The sequence below is a fragment of the Salvelinus namaycush genome, chromosome 3 (assembly GCF_016432855.1).
Source record: "Salvelinus namaycush isolate Seneca chromosome 3, SaNama_1.0, whole genome shotgun sequence".
In the NCBI taxonomy this organism is placed as follows: Eukaryota; Metazoa; Chordata; class Actinopteri; order Salmoniformes; family Salmonidae; genus Salvelinus; species Salvelinus namaycush.
In genome coordinates this window covers 74,463,406-74,483,444 of record NC_052309.1, presented here as the reverse complement: position 1 = coordinate 74,483,444, position 20,039 = coordinate 74,463,406, and the positions used below count along the sequence as shown (strand labels likewise).

The following is a 20,039-nucleotide window of genomic DNA, read 5'->3' as shown; positions in this document are numbered from 1 at the left end:
GGGACTCACCGTCCTTCCACAGTTCAGACACAAACTTGTCAGTGGACTGGTTGAGCAGCGTGGCCACGTTGTCGTTCAGAGGGTCCATGTTCTTCATCAGCCACTCATCAGCCTTGTAGTCCACCTGAGGAGAGACAGACAGACTTAAGCTAAACAGGCTATATGTACCGGTACATAGTGTTAAATAGCTTCCTTTTATCTTGTCTCACTGACTTTCATGTCTGATCAAATTAAATAGATACCTGGTCAAGAGAAAATGAGTTTATGCGCTGTAAACAAAACCTATTTATTAAGTCTTAACATGCATGAGGACTACTGGTGCTGTGGACAAAATGTACATCTGAACTTTGTGTGACAAATTTAATAAGAAAATGGATGTGTCACGATCTATCACAAGGATGACGCTGGAGAGACGAAGCAGGTACGGGGAGTAACATTTTATAAATAACGGACATGGAACGAGACATAAACAGCTTAGCAAACAGAAAAACAATCAATGCAGAAGCGGGGAACAGAGCTGGGGAACTGACACATATAGGGGAGAAAATGAACAGGTGATAAGAGAGTCCAGGTGAGTCCAATAACGCTGATGCGCGTGACGAGGAAAGGCAGGTGTACGTGATGGAAGGCATTCTGGCGCCCTCAAGCGCCAGGGGAGGGGAAGAGCGGGAGCAGACGTGACAGTACCCCCCCTCTAGGGGCGCCACCCGGCGTCCCACCTGGGCGAACCGGCCGAGACATGGGCGCTGGGCAAGCCGGTTGAGGCGTGGAAGCCCGACGAACCGGCAGGAGCGTGAGAGCCTGGCGAGCCGGCTGAGGCATGGGAGCCTGACGATCCGGCTGAGTCCAGACGCCTGTCGATCCCGCTGAGGAAACCCGATGATCCGGTGGATTGTGACGTGGGATGGGAAGCCACCGAGCCAACCGAGGCAATGAAACCTCTCGAGCCAGCCAGGGCATGAAAGCTCGACGGGCTGGCTTAGGCACCCCCGGTTCCATCGGCGGCAGAATCCACCCCCGACGTCACCGACAAAACAAAAAACAAACAAACAAAAAACTCCTGGACAGGCTGGGCAGACAAGAACTGACGATCCAGCTGAGGCCCGACGTGGGATGGGCGCCCTCCGAACCAACCGGGGCAAGGAAACCTCTCGAGCCTGCTAGGGCGTGGAAGCCCGACGAGCAGGCTAGGCACCCCCGGTTCCATCGGTGTTGACCCAGAGCCGATGCCACTATACCAACCAGAACGCCAGTACTCCCCGATGCTTCGTGTGATGGCTTCTGCATTCTGTCACGATCTATCACAAGGATGACGCTGGAGAGACGAAGCAGGTACGGGGAGTAACATTTTATAAATAACGGACATGGAACGAGACATAAACAGCTTAGCAAACAGAAAAACAATCAATGCAGAAGCGGGGAACAGAGCTGGGGAACTGACACATATAGGGGAGAAAATGAACAGGTGATAAGAGAGTCCAGGTGAGTCCAATAACGCTGATGCGCGTGACGAGGAAAGGCAGGTGTACGTGATGGAAGGCATTCTGGCGCCCTCAAGCGCCAGGGGAGGGGAAGAGCGGGAGCAGACGTGACAGGATGAAGATGATATGAACTTTATTTCATGTGGAGTCTGGCCTGGAATGTACACAGGCCTTCTCCAGATGGGAGACCACACTGAGGTGAAAGTTGAAAAATCCTTGAATACGTAACAGTGTAAAATCGGTCTCACAACAATGTGAACCAGATGTGGAGATTGGGAGCACAACTGGGCTTTTGTGCTAAGGCAATTACCTGTTAACTAAAGCTTTAGTAGAGACATGTCCGCTGCCTCAAAGGCAGCACTTTAACATTGACTGGTTACACGTCATTCAGAAAGAAAACATGTTTCTCAAGACATTATGGAGCTGAACAATAATTCTAATTTCAAAAACACTGCTTCATCTTTCCAACACTGCAACCCCTAACCAGGCAAAGCCACAAAAATGTCAATGGCAAATCAGTTTCTTCGAACGAATGAGGCTCTCACCAGAAAAAGGGAGCTCATATGGCAGAAATACCTTGTTTTCACCAATCAATGATACGATATGAGAGGACGAGCAGAGGAAGTAATTTCAGTGTATTGAGACCCAGGCTCTGCGTGGACGTACCCTGCCAGCGTAGTGAATGATGCAGAAGTCGGCTTTGTCCTTCAGCTGCCGGGGTTTCTGGAACTTGGGGTGGGTGCCCTGCTCCTGGAGCACCTTGTCTACAAATGTCTTATCAGTGGCCTTGGGGAACCAGCACTCTTCATCCAACAGGGCCAGAACTCCTGGAGGGTTGGTCTGCAGACAGAGAGAAAGGAGAATAATCTGATGAAGTTCCTCAGACATAATCTTGAGTAAAATACACCTATATGTGTAAAGATGAAAAGCTGACCGGTCTCTCAATGAGGTCGATGCAGGGCTGCAGGTCCAGGCCGAAATCGATGAAGCTCCACTCGATGCCCTCCCTCTGGTACTCCTCCTGCTCCAGGATGAACATGGTGTGGTTGAACAGCTGCTGCAGCTTCTCGTTGGTGTAGTTGATGCACATCTGCTCAAATGAGTTCAGCTAGAGGAGGGATATGGGGAGATAAAGAGATGTGAGAGATGAGTATTACAGATCAATAAGACAAGACAGTCCCTCTTGGACATGATTATATGTCTGCAACAAGAGATTAATGATCTTGAAAATAAGTTTACCTCAAATATCTCAAAGCCAGCGATGTCCAGGATGCCGATGAAGGAGGCTCCCTGTCTCTTGGTCCTGTCCAGGGCCTTGTTGATGCGGTGGACGAGCCAGCGGAACAGACGCTCATATGTGGCCTTGGCCAGGGCTTCCACTGCAAAGTCAGCCTGAGGAGAGAACCAGAGAGAGATAGACGACAGTTTGCTGGGTACCAGTCTGTATCTACTTAACCCAACTTCATGGACCTACATAGGTTGGTGTTAGTGAATGCAGAAACAGTTAGGAGTGTACAACTGATGGGAACTGGAGAACAGCTCCTACCTGTTCTTTGGTCTGGGCCTTCTGGACGTAGTCTCGGCCCACTTTGATGCGGGGGGACAGAATGGCCCTAGTAAACTCCATCACATTCAGCCCCAGCAGGTGGCACAGCTTCTGAGCCGCTGGGAGGGAAGACAGGACATTGGGTTACTAGTGACCCATCAGTGTTGCAACCTGGAGATGGGCACAGTCAGAGCCTTCTATACAGTACAAATAGAGAGCTTTGTTTGCAGCCTAACCAGTCTCAATTCAAAACAGTTGGGGAAATGTCAGACAGATGTAATGAAAGACCTCAGTAAAGCACTACCGCTTCATTTCACCCCAGCTACCCAAGGATATCGCCACAGTCTGATGTATGATTCATCAGTTAAAATCACCAAGGATAAATCTCAGCAGAGACACATCCATTTCCCTAATGACAACCAAACTGCATGGCTTACCGTTATAAACTGACCATTAATGCAGAGCAACGTGCCAGAAAGAAATGATAAATGACACATTTATTCCTACTAGCCATCTCCTTCTGAAGTAAAATAAGTAAAATACAGACACGCAGCATGAGCCCCGGGGTATAACATACCTGATATGGACCACTACAATGTGCCTGCATGTCTTTATATTAACAAAATCCGGACAAAGAGCTCCCGCCCAGACACGGTCACTGCAGGAGTTCCTAGGAATCTGACCTCTGTTCAGTGAAGTGTCTCTGTGCTGCCAGACTTCATACTGTACTAAGGACAGACATCTGGAGCTGCTGACGCTTTGCTATCCTTGTCTCAGCCACAACGGTGAAGGATGACTCTACTCTGCTAGTGTTGTGATTCCAGCTGACTCACACTAAGACCCAATACTGATTTCAGCAGAATGTTAATGAAGCTGTTCTGCAGTAAGTTATGTGGACCAAGTGAGTGGACTGTTTTTGAGGCTGAGCAGCATATTGTGGGAGGATGATCAATGTTTAAGATTTGCAGCCCAGAGAGTAAGCTCACTGTAAACTGGGACAATGTATTTTCAGCTGTGTGGTGAGAAATGGCCAAACTTAAGCTGGATGATTTCAAAGTCCTGGAGTGTTGGTTGGATTAAGTATGGCCTCTGCATTACCTGTGTTCTCAGGCATGGAGGCCTGGTCTGTGTTCCTCTCCTTCTTGAAGACAACGTTACCAAACTGTAGTACTGCAGACACCACCTTCAGCATGCCTGCAACCACAAGGGAGAGGGAATCAGACAAGAGGCAAGGACAGACACTGATACTACATGTATGGTCTAGGGTGTGTATACTCACATACGATCTCCTCATGGGAGAAGCTCATGATGTGCATGGCATCCATGGTCTCCTGGAAGTTGTCCTTGTCCTGCTGGCCAGGGATGGTAATGTTGCCGTTGGACAGGAAGCGGTAGTTGTTGAAGCCCTCCAGGAGCAGGTCAGCTGAGAGGAGAGGAGTAGGGGGAGACAAATCAAAAACCAGTACTATAACAGAACAGCCAGGACTTATAACATGAGATGAAATAATGAAATGGTATATAAAATATTGAACGAGCCATTTCTGGCACAGAACACTGAAAAACTGAAAATAATAGACATGGTTGTGATTCGTCTTGCAGAAGACACTACTGACAACCATTATAATTGGAATGGGGTATAAGATACTGACTTTTGAGGTGCTCCCCGGCTCCTGCCAGAAGCTGGTAGAAGACATGGAAGGTCCTCTCGTCTTTGGCCTGGCGAACGGCCCTGGACTTCTCCAGGAGGTCTGGTAGTCAGGGAAGTCAAGGTCCTAAGGAGCAATGCCATCATTCCTGTGCTGGTAAATGGCTTACTGGTTATTGTGCCATGCCTAGCAGAATCTTCTCAAACATACAATGGATTGGTATGAATTGCTGCTTCTTGCTATACTTGTATGATATACTGTAAAATAATGTGTTTATTTCTGTTAACGCCAATCTCAATAGACTTTAATACGTTAAATGCGGTCCCAATTTAGAGATACTGGGCATAATTTGCTGGCACTAAAATTGTAAAGTCATGTGTTTCTGATCACTTGTGTCTGAGTACAGGGTGTTTTGTCTAAAGAGCGACCATTTTGGGCTTCAGGCAAGAGCTCAACTGTGCACATCACTGGACCTTAGTTTTACAGGAGACTGAAATGCCCACTGAGTGGGTTGCTATTTAGTCAGTGTTTCCAGAAACCTTGACTACCACCATCTCAGAAAGAGGAATGGCTGTATAGCACAAATCACACTGCTTTATAAATCATACTTTCTGCAACGCCAAATCTTGCACAACATGCTATTCTTGAGGGACACAAATTTGACATTTGTCACAAGCATAACGACCAGATATAATTCAATCTTAGAAAACGAAAACCAGTATTCTCCAAAGTCAACCTAAACATGAATAAAGAAAGGCTGTGTATGAATATATCTATCTCTAAGAACCTAAGTCTATCCACTATCTGGTGAGCACTCTGCATTGAAGTGCGCCACAAATCCCAGAACCCCTTGAGCCAAACCACGACTATGTATGTACATCTGCAGACTCCTACATCCCCTCCCCCTTCACTTCCCAGTCTCCCATCTTTGAGGATACAGGTCTCGATATTGGCCCCAACAATGTAGCCGGTCACGTCAAAGTTGACTCTGATGAACTTGCCCTGTAGGGATGGATACAAAATGTGTAAGGCAGCAGTTCTAAACATTGTGTGACATTGTAGGCCTCTGTGAGCCCAAAACAAAGTCCCCACTGAGTCAACAGTATCACTTCTGCAGACATCAGTGACGCATAATGTCAGGTCTGGTCGGAAGTGGGGATACACTGTGTGTGTGTGTATGCGTGCCAGGATTATGGAAGATGGAAAGCACATTGCCGTGCTCTTTAGCAGACAGTGTTCTCCTTCATACACTATTTCACTGTATTCTGGAGAAGCAGGTCCTACAATGCCTATTTACACAGAGGGTCTGTGTATAGACCGTCTACAAATGTGTACATAACACACAGTACAGCTGTCACATTCAAGACTATTTGTATCTAAGTGTAGCTTTTAGAACTTACGAAACGTGACGAGTTATCGTTTTTCACCGTCTTGGCATTGCCAAAGGATTCAAGGATGGGGTTGGCTTGCAGAAGCTGCCGTTCCAGCTCGCCCTGTAAAGTGAGGGAGAAACTGAGTGATACAGAGCCAGTTAATACCGCCACCACCTAAACCAGCCATGAACCGCTAATGAAAGATGTATTAAATCGGTATGGACAAGTGCCTTTGCTTTCACCACAGGGTGGACATGGGAAGTTAAAAGAGTGTGAGAATGGAACCTCTGTTATGCAGTAGACATCTGCTATATTTCTACTGAATGAATAACCCATTAAAAGTATGATGTCAGTAAGATGACATTGTACCCAATTATTTCATACAATGTTGAGAAACACTAAATGTAAACCATATGGTTCAGCTCATCTGCAAAACCGAAAATTCAGTGCAGTCTTGACTGAGACTTTCTTTAATAATACATTCCTCAATATCAATACCAGTCTTTGCAGAGAAAAATACTTTTTGTTTGACTGAACACAAAATGATGCAGCACTAGAATCCTCCTCAAAGGGCCTGATCATAATGCTCTTAAATCAGATGTGGCGGTCGTGTTATGCTCATATTAACATCTGGGACTAAATATTATTCAGTTTATAATAATATACAGTTTAATAATATTATGTCAAAACATACACCAACTGATCAATTCGAGCTATTGAGCAGAGCGAATACAAGCCTACTATATGAATCATGTAGACAGAGGTTTATATCCTGTTTATATGCTGCTGGTCATGTCCATCACAGGTTGGAGGGCATAGCCAACCACAGGGCATAGCCAACCACAGGGCATAGCGAACCACAGGGCATAGCCAACCACAGGGCATAGCCAACCACAGGGCATAGCCACCCACAGGGCATAGCCAACCACAGGGCATAGCCAACTACAGGGCATAGCCAACCACAGGGCATAGCCAACCACAGGGCATAGCCAACCACAGGGCATAGCCAACTACAGGGCATAGCCAACCACAGGACATAGCCAACCACAGGGCATAGCCAACCACAGGGCATAGCCAACCACAGGGCATAGCCAACGACAGGGCATAGCCAACCACAGGGCATAGCCACCCACAGGGCATAGCCAACCACAGGGCATAGCCAACCACAGGGCATAGCCAACTACAGGGCATAGCCAACCACAGGGCATAGCCAACTACAGGGCATAGCCAACCACAGGGCATAGCCAACCACAGGGCATAGCCACCCACAGGGCATAGCCAACCACAGGGCATAGCCAACCACAGGGCATAGCCAACCACAGGGCATAGCCAACCACAGGGCATAGCCAACTACAGGGCATAGCCAACCACAGGGCATAGCCAACCACAGGGCATAGCCAACCACAGGGCATAGCCAACCACAGGGCATAGCCAACCACAGGGCATAGCCAACTGGATTGAGAGGCCACTAGTCTACTTCTTCCCCACAAACAGAGAGGACAGAGGGTCAAAAGCAGCACTGCCTGCAGTAACTAAAGTGAGACATTTGGGGTGGTGAGAACATTCCTGTGGTTGTGACGATGCTCACATGCACCCTCCACTTTTGGGAGGCACTGCTGTGACGTGGCGGTGGCTACTTCCCAAATCCTCGAGCGGTGGGGGCATTCCACCATCCCACACCTCGCCCACTTTACCCACTCTAACCAGGGCACTGGCTGTGTGGGCACAACAGAAATAGCACTGCAACCAGCCAGCCTGTAATGCCCTGGTTTCTCTTCGGGGATGGGACACTGGGGCCTGGTTTTTGTTGACCCGGTGGGCCAGAGTTTTCTGTGATTTTAAAGGTTGGGGGGTAGCGCTGCCCAGCCCCACCACAGATATGTGGGATAGGCTCAGCCTACATACGGGTGAGTGAGAGAGTGGTGCAGAGAGAAGTAGGGCTGCTGCCAGAAGGACTGGGGTCTGGCCCACTTAAACATACTGCAGCCTCTACCGTGTAGATGTGTCCCAGCCAACCCTGAAGCACATCCTATAACTTCTAGAGTTTTCGAGAAATGTACTACAGAGCATACATACACTAAACCCCTGGTTCCAGACAAGACACATTTTTAACATAATGTTGTCTGAATAGTTAAACATGTCAATGTAAGAGAAGGGAGCATCACAGGGGTAGCTTGTGTTTAATTAGCCCAATGACTCCACATATATAATTTCCAGTGGAATGAGACTGGAGTCGGGGTGCCTGGCGGGGCAGAACACGACGTGAGGACTATTTTTCTTTCAGGAGCTCAACTCAGGGTGGAAATCAGATCTGAACTGTACAGATCACATGGGGGTATTGAGTTCCTCCTCCCACTGTCTGGATCAGAGTCAGAGAGCTGCTCCAGTCAAACCTCTCTCTCCTGATGGCTGGACGCTAGGGAGGGGCCATGTGTACATTTTCACTTCCCCTCTTATCCTTTACCTACTACACTGCACAATACCTCCCTACCTCCCTAATGCACACACATTGGATCAGATCAATGCAATACTTCCACTGCTCTGCCCCACTGAAAAAGCCCCAGGCTCCTGGCTACTGGGTGTCTGGGGCCCACTCTTCTATCAGAGCTGCTACTTGGCCCCCAGCCTCCCCTCTCCTCCCTCCCATCATCCCCTCGCTCCACATTCCTCTGGCCCGTGCTCATAGGGATCCTAACTGGACACAGAGGCAGCGTGGTGTGGGAGGGCAGTGGGCTGTAGTGGACTGGTGTATCCTGGGACCCAGGTACAGAGTTACAGCCAGGATAACGCCACACATCAACACTACATATATACAACCTGGGTGAGTGTACATTTTTTTAGGGGGTGTTTCATCTTAGCAGCATCTGCTTCAGCAAAGCATAGCTTTACAGAGGGGAAAAAAAGGTTTTGGGAAAGAAAAATAGCTCCTGGGCAAACTGAGTAGGGGAACAATGAGGGCCAGTAAATATCTAATTTACACTCAGAAGTATCCACAGTGGAGTATTCAGTTGGAAAGAATGCTGTAATGTTAGAAGTCTCTGTGGGGGAACAGTGGATTATGAATCAAGCTGAAACATTCTGCGCGGTGTATTAGTCCCAGGTGAGCCTCCATTGTTATTGAAGCATGCCCATGTTATGCAGCAGAGAGACAATAGTAGCTTCATTTCATTCCCCAAGATGTCCAAGTGAGGATTGAGATGGAGATAGGAAGGTCACAGCATTCCCACATCACTGACCCACCATGTGCTTATTGATTAGGAACAATCAAAAGCAACAGCTACTATCAGACTGTACTGTAGGACAGGAATCCACTGTGTGTGAATGAGTAGTCAGGTGTTATTATGGACACAAACAGTATTAGTGTGGCCGTGGGCATTAACCATGCATGAAAGGTATTTGAAGCTATGCCAAAGGCTTTCTGAGCTAATCAAATGAAAAGCTAGCATGAATAAAGGAGAATGGTTGAGATATTAGAGGGTTGTTGTGGCAAAGGGTTTGGAGAGCCACAGTCTGATGTGATTTCACAGTTCACACCAAATCCTCTCATTGCCATGGACATTCAAAGTGGGAATGACAAAGATAAATGTGACTGGAACCTAACCACAAACAGCACATGCATATGGGGTTAATTATTGTAAGGTCACTGAAAATTAACAGCCACTGTGTTTCAAATGACTAAATATTTATTTCACTTTTTAAGGCTTACTGTATGTTGACACTGTTGGGCATTTCCTTAAAATAAACCTAAAACAACTGATAAAACACAATGTAATACGAGTCTGTCGGTTTGATAGCAGACTTAAATGTTTTGCCAGCACAAACAAATACCACATATACTGTAGCCAGCAGAGATAAGTTCATAGGAAAAGACAGTACAGTTTGATTTCGGAAGGGCATGCAAAAACATCCAAACTGAGCACAACTGTTTTAGAAAGTGGGGAAACACTTGCCTGGAGCTTGTTCAACGCTTTAGGGGATTCGGGCTGTTTGTTTCAGGTAATAAACAAAGGGAAGGGTTAGACCTGGAGGTGCTTATGTCAAACACAAGCCATAAGCAGTGAATCTACTGGTGGCTAACATTATCCTGCTAACATTTGGCTCTGACAGAATGGCACTGAGCACCACAGAGCTAGAGCTGAGACCGTTCAGGTTAAGGTGGTACACTACAACAAGCTGATTAGACTCTATTAGAGGAGCTGCGTTAGCCATTAGCATCAGGGGCCATTAAACTAGAACACATTGTTTAGAAGTCAGTTGAGTACACACTGTGGTAAAGCCTCTGCCTTTGGGTCCAGCATGGACACATTGGAGGGTTTAACAGGAGGAGTTCAGTAAGGGAACAGGGAAGGAGGGAATGGAAACACTCACAGGAATGTTGTGGTCTTTGCGTCCTTTGTGTGACGAGGCGACGTGGGCCAGGTACTGGATGACCTTTTTGGTGTTTTCTGTCTTGCCGGCACCCGACTCGCCTCTGTGTGAGGAGGAGACAGACAGGACCAATACATATCAGATTAAACAGAGGAGGAAGAGAGGATCGGGAGAGAGGGGGGGGGGGGGGGGGTGAGGGAGAGCAAAGAAACTGGTCTAATCTACTACCAAGCAGGCCTCATAAAATAAATAACATTTCAGCACTGTTGAACACTTCCAGCAAATACTTACATAACCCTTTGTCTACTGTTATAAATGTGCCTTTGGTTGCCAGACAGAGCCTAGCTTCCTGGAAGGCTTCCACATAAAATCTCAACCAAATACAGTCAAAACACATAAACGACCTAGCCCAGCCCATAGGCTCATCATGTCAGATGGGATGGCTCTGCTCAGCCCTGGGACATACTATAGACTAGAGAGAGTCTGATACTGTTGTTTGTTTTGCCTGCTCTGCTCTGTCTGATTTTAACTCCAGGGTCCTGTGGTTGGGTGGGCAGGTCTCCAGGGTTTCTAGGCTCTGCTTTTGGCCCGGCTCTAATGACAGGGACGTCCACAGCTCCGCCAGGACCCAACTCTCACTCCCCTCCAGACCCAGCACACAGCCATATACCCGTGGCTTTACCATAGCCAGCTATTAGCTCTCCACACAGAATGCTGGCTTAATGAATAAATGGCCAGAGTGCAACTCAATGCGAGTCTCCTCCTCTACACTTTGTATATGGGTGGTGTGGGGGTATAGTGTAATATATGTTAATCAAATGCCATTTCAGATTATTTTGATGTTTTGTTGCACCCTCGACAACTACTGTGATTATTATTATTTGACCATGCTGGTCATTTATGAACATTTGAACATCTTGGCCATGTTCTGTTATAATCTCCACCCGGCACAGCCGGAAGAGGACTGGCCACCCCTCATAGCCTGGTTCCTCTCTAGGTTTCTTCCTAGGTTATGGCCTTTCTAGGGAGTTTTTCCTAGCCACCGTGCTTCTACACCTGCATTGCTTGCTGTTTGGGGTTTTAGGCTGGGTTTCTGTACAGCACTTTGAGATATCAGCTGATGTAAGAAGGGCTATATAAATACATTTGATTTGATTTGATAAAGCTCTTTAGATCTAGTCCATAATTGAAAACCAGCAGGATGGCAGGACCTTGCAAATCACTTCAGTATAACTCCCATTCTGACCAACTAACAGATGCTAATGCTGCTCACTTCACTCCCACATACTGAAGGCTTGTTCTGCCTTCTTCCCTGAGTCTAAGAGCTCGACTGTAAATCTGAAAGGAGTGACTGGGGTGCAACTCTGCATGGAGGAAATCTCCAAAAGTGAACTCAAGGACAAGAGGGGGTACGTCACTGAGACCCTACTTAAGGTGCAGCCACATCAGTCTCAGCGCCAGACAGGTTACTTTTCCAGCTCATAAAGCTGCGGAGTCTCCTCTGGAATCGGCCCACCTTAAAAAACAACCTCTACCTTCTGAGTCCTCTTTGAGAGATGGTGTCAGAGCAGGACTTGGCAGGCTGAGGCGATCTGTTTACCTTACTGGGCAGTTTAATGAGGTAATGTTTCAGGAGCAGGACAGCTAGCATACTGATGGAGCAGAGCAGAGGCCTCTGAGAACATCATCAGGCGTCATCAGGTGCATTAGCATAATGCAGTTTAGATAAAGGATTGGGCTGATAATACACCTCTGATATAGAACACTGAAATATACACATAACACATTTTTTGATATGTTAAATTTAGTCAATGTCATTACCCCCATTTGATTACCTCGACTAACCTGTAGCCCTAAACATTGACTAGGTACCAGTACCTCCTGTACTATGGCCTCGTTATTGTTATGTAATCTTATTGTGTTACTTTTTATTTTATACTTTAGTTTATTGAGGAAATATTGTCTTTACTCTATTTCTTGAACTGGTTAGGGGCTTGTAAGTAAGCATTTCACGGTAATACCAGTTGTATTCGGCGCATGTGACAAATACAATGTGATTTGATTTGAAAAGCAAGCTGTTTTCAATCATGTAAAATGTTTCAGTGAAACGTGAATGAAAAGGATGTCAATAGAAATGATCCCAACAGAGTAGTAGGATACTCACGTGCAAAGGATTGATTGGTCTTCACGATCTGTGGGAAAAAAACAAAAAGACAGAGTCAGAATCAGCCTATTCCACTACAGATAATGTCCACACACACACATAGGCCATTTCATGACATCCAGACCCCCCCCTCCCCATATGCAGTGTTTATGTCAACAGGAGTCCCCTGGCCTGCAGTGACAGTGGGGTCCTGTTCTGCTCCAGCAGACACTGAGGAGTGTGATCAGATCAGCCTTACAGCCCATTCATAAAGACTCTAGCTGTATGAGAGACAGGCATGCTGTGTCAGGGTCAGATCTTAACACGTCTTTCATTTCAAAAGAGATATCGATCCATAGCAGATTGGACATGCCTAGTCCTAAACTCTGAGGGCAGCCATGCAGACTACAAAAACTAGGATCCACAGAGGACTGCTCTGACACCCTGGCTCTGTGGTTGAGTAGGTGTTTGATATTATCAAATCATGCCCTAATTTCATCCATATATTGAAAAACAAGATATTCAATATGACAGAACTACTAAAGTTGAACACCCAGTTACAGGGAATTCCCAGATGAAAGCCGCCAATTTGGCAAGCGTCTTCCTCCACGCTGCAAGGCAAGTGTTTAATCCAGTAAACACAAGCAAGGGGTGAGGTTAAAGAGTACTGGGCCTAAGTCTCAGATGTAGCTGGATATCACTGAGTGTATACAGGTGCTCTGAAACTAGTGCATAATAATGTTTCCATAACCTTTTATTCTGCCGACGGTGGTATGATAAGATCCCTAGCTAGCTACAATTGGGGGCTACTAAATGAAATCAATATTCCATTTAATTTGGAACGGCAAGCCAGACAAAATTAAACAGGCCTATTTATATAATGAATATGAATTCAGCGGGCATAAATGATTAAATATTAAAGCATTAGACCTCTCACCAAAGGATTCAGTCATACAACAGGTATACTTAAATCCAAACTGGTTCTCTAGCAGATTAGCAGGAATGTCTCACCTCATGTTCATGAATGGCCCTTTTCCCTTTATTCAGATTACAACCTCTCACTTTCGGTTATTTGAAAATGAAATAATCTCCAAAATATCACTATTTTTAAAACAAGCCATAGAAAGTTGGTTGCAATTTCAGTTTAATTCACCAGAAAAGACAGAACAAATATTACAACCAATATTATGGTTAAACTCAAATATACTAATTTTTTTTTTTTTAACTGGTATGATCTTTGTAAATTATATCATAAATAGGACTGGTGGAGTTGTCACACATGCAGCTAACAAAAATATATGGAAATGTCTGCTCTAAATTACAACCAACTAATTACAGCATTACCACAAAAATGGAAGAGGCAAGTGGAAGGGGGAAAAAGTAAGGAACTTGTCTGTCGGCCCTGCATTAAAGAACAAAATCCGAAAGTTGTGATAAATATAAAATTTAAGGACCAAAAAATGTATTGACTGCTGTGCCATATAGATTGCAAAATAGTTCACGACACTTGGTTTATGTACTGATACACAAAATTACGCTGGATTCAAAAAAGGTTTTTCAATTGAAATTATTATACAAAATTCTTGCAACCAATAGAATGTTATATACAGTATATTGGGGATACAACCATCCCAGCTCTGCAGATTTTGCTATAAAGAGATAGAATCATTAAAGAACATAATTTGTTCTGGTACTGTCCATATGTAGCTTGTTTTTGGTCGCAGTTTCAGGAATGGCTGAAGAATTGCAACATTTACCTGGAGCTAAATCTGCAAATAGCACTGCTGGGTGATTTAAAAGTCATAGTCAATCCACCAATAATATAATAATACTCTTAGCAAAAATGTTTATCTTTAATTGACAATATGTAAAATCTTTGAGAATAGAAAGGTTCAGAACTTTTCTGAAACATCACAGCTGAAAAATATATGGCAAATATAAATCAAAACTGGATGGTCTTCAGAGATAGATGGGAGGGTTTTGGTATTGGATAGGACTAAAAACAAATAAAAGATAACTATTGTAAAATATACTGTGTCTGTAAAATGTATAGTATGTATAAGCTGGAAGGTGAAGCCAAAGTGTTGTTGTCCATTAGTTTACTACAATTAGGGGAGGGGTGATAGGGTTAGGAAAAATAATAAAGGAAAATATATATATTTTTAAATATTTTTTTTATATATATGTATATATGGGTGATTGGAAATTATGCAGACAATTACATTGATGTAAGCCAAAATCTATATTCAATATTAAAGCTGATTTAAAAGTCAATGTTCAAATAGGGCTTTCCAACCCTGTTCCTGGAGAGCCAGCGACTTCTAGGTTTTTGCTCCAACCCTAATCAAGCGCGCCTGATTCTAATAATTAGCCGGTTGATAAGCTGAATCAGCGAGGTTACAACTGGGGTTGGAGTCAAAACCTACAGGACGGTAGCTCTCCAGGAACAGGGTCGGAGACCCCTGGGTTAAAAGCATAGATAGAGACAGATGCTAGATAGATCAGTGCTCTGCCAGAGAAATACCTGCTGCAGCTGCTGTCCTCATGATTCTCCTTCTGCCTCTCATTATTCACCCCCTCAGCCCACTCATGACTCAGCATCTATTCACCATCTCCTCTAACAAGAACCTGCTCTGTGGACTGGACACAGTAACTCAACTCTCTTTTTTTCTCCATAGATTGACTCTGATGAAGCTCTTTAGTGGGTGTTGTGGAGGCATGCCAGTTTATCTGAGTGGCTATCAGCCCCAAAAATGTAATGGAACAGGACCTGTCGGAATGATGTGACAGGCACTCTCTCAACCCTTGAATGTATGGGAAATGAAATCACAAAGTTATTTGGGGATAGGTGACATAGCTGACATGACACAGTGACACCAGAAGGTATATCATCCGGAGGGGTGTAACACACAGAGTCAACACAATGAGGGTCTCTGGGTAGGAAGCTATTTGAGTCCAGATGGAAACATCTTGTAATGTGGACAAACATCATAGCCACTGAGGCACCTCTGTGTTTGGATAACCTTTTCTCCTAAAATGCAGACAACATTCTGACGCTGTAAGGATGGAGTCCTCGACATGCATGGGAAGAAAGACAGAGGTTGTTTCATTTCCTGTGGAAATCCTCCAAACGTACCTTAAATTCCTAAACATCAATATCACTGGGAGGAATGGCCCCTCCACTAATACCACCAACTCTTATCACCTCCATCAATATCTAACCAGTATTGCTGTACTCCCCAATCTCTGAATGGGTTTGATTTCACAGCCCCGCTGCTGTAGGTTACACTGATAAAGTTGGCGTGTCACATTAAAATACGTCTGTGTAGCCCCGGCATTACAGACAACCACGCTGTGAGTGGTCTCTGTCGCCAGCAGAGCGTATCCCCTCCACTGTCTGCTGAACCAGCAGCCTGCCTGACGCCCCTAAATCTACCCACCCTGGGGACGACGCTTTGAGCCAGGGAGAGAGTGGGAGAGGGGTGAAGTGAGGACACACTGATTCTTTGTGTGCATGTGCATCATGAATAGCTCATGAATCCACTGCAAGTTTTAAAAGAGAAAGGCATGTCGCAAACGGTGAACATTGACATGATGACAGCTACAGTGGATGTTATAGATGAAACAGTCAGAGCACTCTCAGAAGGGATCAGAGGGACACGAGCTTACTGTGTATGTGTTGGTTACAACTCTGGTCCTATAGCAACCCCTTCCCTCTCTGTGTCTCTGTCATAGCTCTGTCCTCACTCCCTAAAAGCTCATTGTGCCTCAGCTCCATTCAGACTCACCCTGGCAGTCCATGGTATGAGGTGTTGTCAGTGTGAGGTGGCCTGTGGAGGTCTGGGGGTGACTCAGCCACACTGAAGGTCACCATTGGATACCCTTTAAGGTCACTGTGTTTACCTTACCAGCCCCATGTCCCTCTGACTAGACAGCCACAGAGGGCAGCTGTCACTGCTGGACCCTGCGTCATGGGTACATTGCTCCCCAGCCCAAGCCCATATTTGATCAGAAGATAAAGAGCTTACATGGTTTTATTAATCCCACAGATCCGGGACTGTGACCTCATGACAGATTTGAACAATGAGTCCCAGGAACAAATATAACTCTACGGATGATCATCTTTAAACTCAAATGATGGTTGGAATGATAAATCATTCATGTCGGTCACCTTTCATCAGAGGACTGACTGGCTACCTGAATGTCTACCAGGTGTTATAGGCATGACCTTTTGTTATGTCACTATAGTGTGAACTGCTGCTGGCGACTAGTCACACTGATAAATGACCATATCGTTCAGCGCTCCTATTTCTCTGGCCTGTGGTGCTCTTTTTTCCTCCCAGAGACACAATGTCTGTTTCTACTCATACCTGTCTATTGCTCTATTACAGACAACCTTTCCTCTGCCTCAGCCAACCCCAAAAGCTATTGCTCTCCAAATTGTATGTGTCTGATGAGAATAGCAAAACAGGACGGATGATCGATGGGTTGCTGAGTAGAAGTGGCCAGGTTCCTGACTACACAGCAAACTCCAGAGCTCCACAGGTCAAAGTTTGATTACTCTTCCTCTCCGTGACAGAGCTTTTCACTGGGTTTTCATGAGAATAACTTTCTATTTAACTCCGATGGTTATCATCCACGTCATGTTGATTTTCAACCAGACCTTGTAGCTGTGATCGCTTTGAATCGAAGCACCCAACACCGAGCTACATCAACTCAGATATACATGATTAGAATATTATTCACATCAGAGACCAATCGCGTTTTTAAAAATGGCAGCTGATTGTCGGTAGTCAGCGATAATGATGACCTCAGCCACTGATTCATTGATCCAGTCACTGATATAAAATGGTACGCTGGTCTCTACCTACTTCCTCTGTTTTCTCTTGTTCTAATATTCTCTCCTTGACACCTGCCTTACTCCCTCTCCACTGATGAAAGGTTAGGCCTCCTGGGCCTACTAACAAGAGGACAGGGTCAAATCAGTACATACATTCATCAAGCTGTGGACGACTGAAAAACCCTTTCTGAAGGCTCAGGAAGGCTGATTTCAGTACAATCAAGCTGGCAGTCTCCTGCCATCAATTCAGAGTGAACAGTTCACTATAACCAGGGGAGAACCTATACCCCTACCAACGAAATACAACAGTTCAGATAATGGTTGGGCAGACACAAACATGTCCTTGGCCTTGTTGTCTGTTGCTCCACACAGCATGTAACAACTACGGGAATGAAAGAGATGGAAGGTGGCACACATAAACAACAACGCATCTAGGTCTACATAGACAAACAACCCTCTCCTCGTCTCCCGCCTGGGCCACGCGGCAGGAGACAGACTGGGGATCCGTTTTCCACTAATAATTTATTCCCCAGACGGATTAATCTACTCATTCCACACATTCCAGACCCCCCTCAGACCACCCCTTTTACCCCCTCAACCTCTCCCCTCCTCCCTCAACTAGCCCCCTGATCTCTCAACATTCCCATATACTCCCCAAAACATGTCCAAGCCTCCCTAATCTTGAAACGTAGGAGTACAGTGGAGCTCAAGTATGGATTGTAGTCTACTCCATTCCACGCTTCCTGCTGGACCACTCCAAATTCAAACAAGTCAGAGGCAGAGAAAATAATGGTTTTATTCTGACTTCATGGGGTCTGTAGTTAGTGAAATATGATCACAGACTAGGGGAGGCAGGGTGAGAGCTGGTATGAGAAAACAGCCTCACCACCACTTCAACTGGATACAATACTCTTTTTCCACATCCTTCTTCCTGCTCTCTAAATTAGCTTCATAAAAGAAGTCATAAAACCCCAACAAACGCAGTGCTAATTCTAGAGCCATGGTTACCACTTTGCACACATCAGAAATCCTGAGTGATGGCCAGTATTCCCCATACACTCTAAGGGCATATCACTACCCAGGCCTACCCACCCTGTACACAGACACAGACACTCATCAGTCATAGTAGAGCAGAGGCATGGATCGTCTACTAGGACTGGTCATTAGAGCAGTAGCAATAGAAAGAGCTATGTCCAGTTTACTCATATAGAGCAGTCAGGATGGATTCCAGGGGTATTTAAAGCCGGAGGAACAAAAGACTGAGTGTCTGTGTGAGAGTGTGTGAGGTCCCTGCCATGTCTGGGGTTTCTCACTGCTGTATTGTCAATGCTGCGATGCAGGGAGCCTAGCCCAATCTCAATAACCCCTCCATACACACACACACACTCTCACACACAAAACACACACCCCCGCCAGCCTGCATTCTCAGACGGGTGAACTGGTAATCACACAATTAGATCTGGCCAGTCCTCTCTGTACCTGCTCTGTGTAACTGTCACCTCTGGGCTTCTGAGCTGTTATGTTAACCCACACTAACACTGTGGAGTGCTGCTGCTGAGAGGACTGGGCCAGAGGGAGAAGCCGACATGCACCGTTCATTAAAGCAGTCACAACACAGTATGACTCTTTCTTCGTCAGAGGGGGATTCTGGTCACATATCCTGGCGGTAATGAAGCCTGATGAATGTTGTAATGGAGACTGGGCTTTTTTCTCTCCTTTTTTAAACGTATTTTACCAGGTTTTGTCTCATTAAAATACCTACAAAGTGATTCTTTCAGACCAGTGTGACACAAAGCTGAGTGTGTCAGATCAGAAGAAGACCTTCCAGTTCTGCCAGCTAGCAGTGCATTGTGGGCTGCAGTCAGTAATCAGTTATGACTGTTGGAATTTGGATGCCCATGGTTCCCCTCACCATCAACGCTGCGGTCCTGGGGCGAGGACATTCCTGTGATGTCACAGAGGGTGGCCAGGCTTCCTGGCCCACAGCAACTGGTAGGGGTAAAGGGGAGGAGGTGAGGGGGCAGAGGGGGGAGGGAAGCTGTAGACTGCACCCTTCAAGGCCATGGAAACCCACTGACAGTAATACATAGAGAGCAGCCAGTGTGTGGTGGGCCAGACTTGGGCATGCAGTGGGCAAGCTAGCATGGCGTCAGTCAACTCGGATACACAGATGAGGGCATTCTAGATGTGGCATTGTAGGCCGGAATGGAATGTGTTGCAGTGAATACTGTAGCTACAATAAATAGCTTCCCATCCTATGAGAGAGAGTACTTTTTTGGTTTGATTCAATTACAGTGGAAATTGAGATCATTGACAGGAATGGAATAAGGGTCAGATAGAAGGTGATGACTGTTCCCTATCTAGTGGATATGACAGGGGAGGGTCTGTGAAGTGACCAGTGGGACTAGAGGGAGAGAGAGAGGAGAGAGATCCTGCACATTAAAGGAAGGAAGTCATTGTCCTCCCTCACACCTAGCGAGGCTTCCTTCCTCCCACACCTAAGCAAGTTGACCCCCACAGAGGATATCAGCCTTACACACACACACACACACACACACACACACACACACACACACACACACACACACACACACACACACACACACACACACACACACACACACACACACACACACACACAC

The 20,039-nt window shown here is 45.8% G+C and overlaps 1 protein-coding gene across 4 annotated transcripts in view; it reads right to left on the bottom strand.

Annotated features, from left to right (window-relative positions):
* Positions 1-20,039, bottom strand: part of LOC120044586 (myosin-10-like) — a 65,726-nt gene that overhangs the window by 17,148 nt on the left and 28,539 nt on the right. For 2 of the 4 annotated variants that reach the window (XM_038989254.1, XM_038989256.1), the window contains exons 3-15: positions 12,579-12,606; positions 10,415-10,517; positions 9,997-10,029; positions 6,074-6,166; positions 5,612-5,675; positions 4,677-4,775; positions 4,307-4,450; positions 4,126-4,221; positions 3,028-3,146; positions 2,721-2,873; positions 2,416-2,589; positions 2,148-2,321; positions 10-124 (exon numbers count right to left, since the gene is read on the bottom strand). In XM_038989254.1, coding sequence (XP_038845182.1) covers positions 10-124; positions 2,148-2,321; positions 2,416-2,589; positions 2,721-2,873; positions 3,028-3,146; positions 4,126-4,221; positions 4,307-4,450; positions 4,677-4,775; positions 5,612-5,675; positions 6,074-6,166; positions 9,997-10,029; positions 10,415-10,517; positions 12,579-12,606 — 1,395 coding nt within the window. Of the gene's footprint in view, positions 1-9; positions 125-2,147; positions 2,322-2,415; positions 2,590-2,720; positions 2,874-3,027; positions 3,147-4,125; positions 4,222-4,306; positions 4,451-4,676; positions 4,776-5,611; positions 5,676-6,073; positions 6,167-9,996; positions 10,030-10,387; positions 10,518-12,578; positions 12,607-20,039 lie in introns of all 4 variants that reach the window. The other 2 variants (XM_038989255.1, XM_038989257.1) reach the window with 2 other exon arrangements.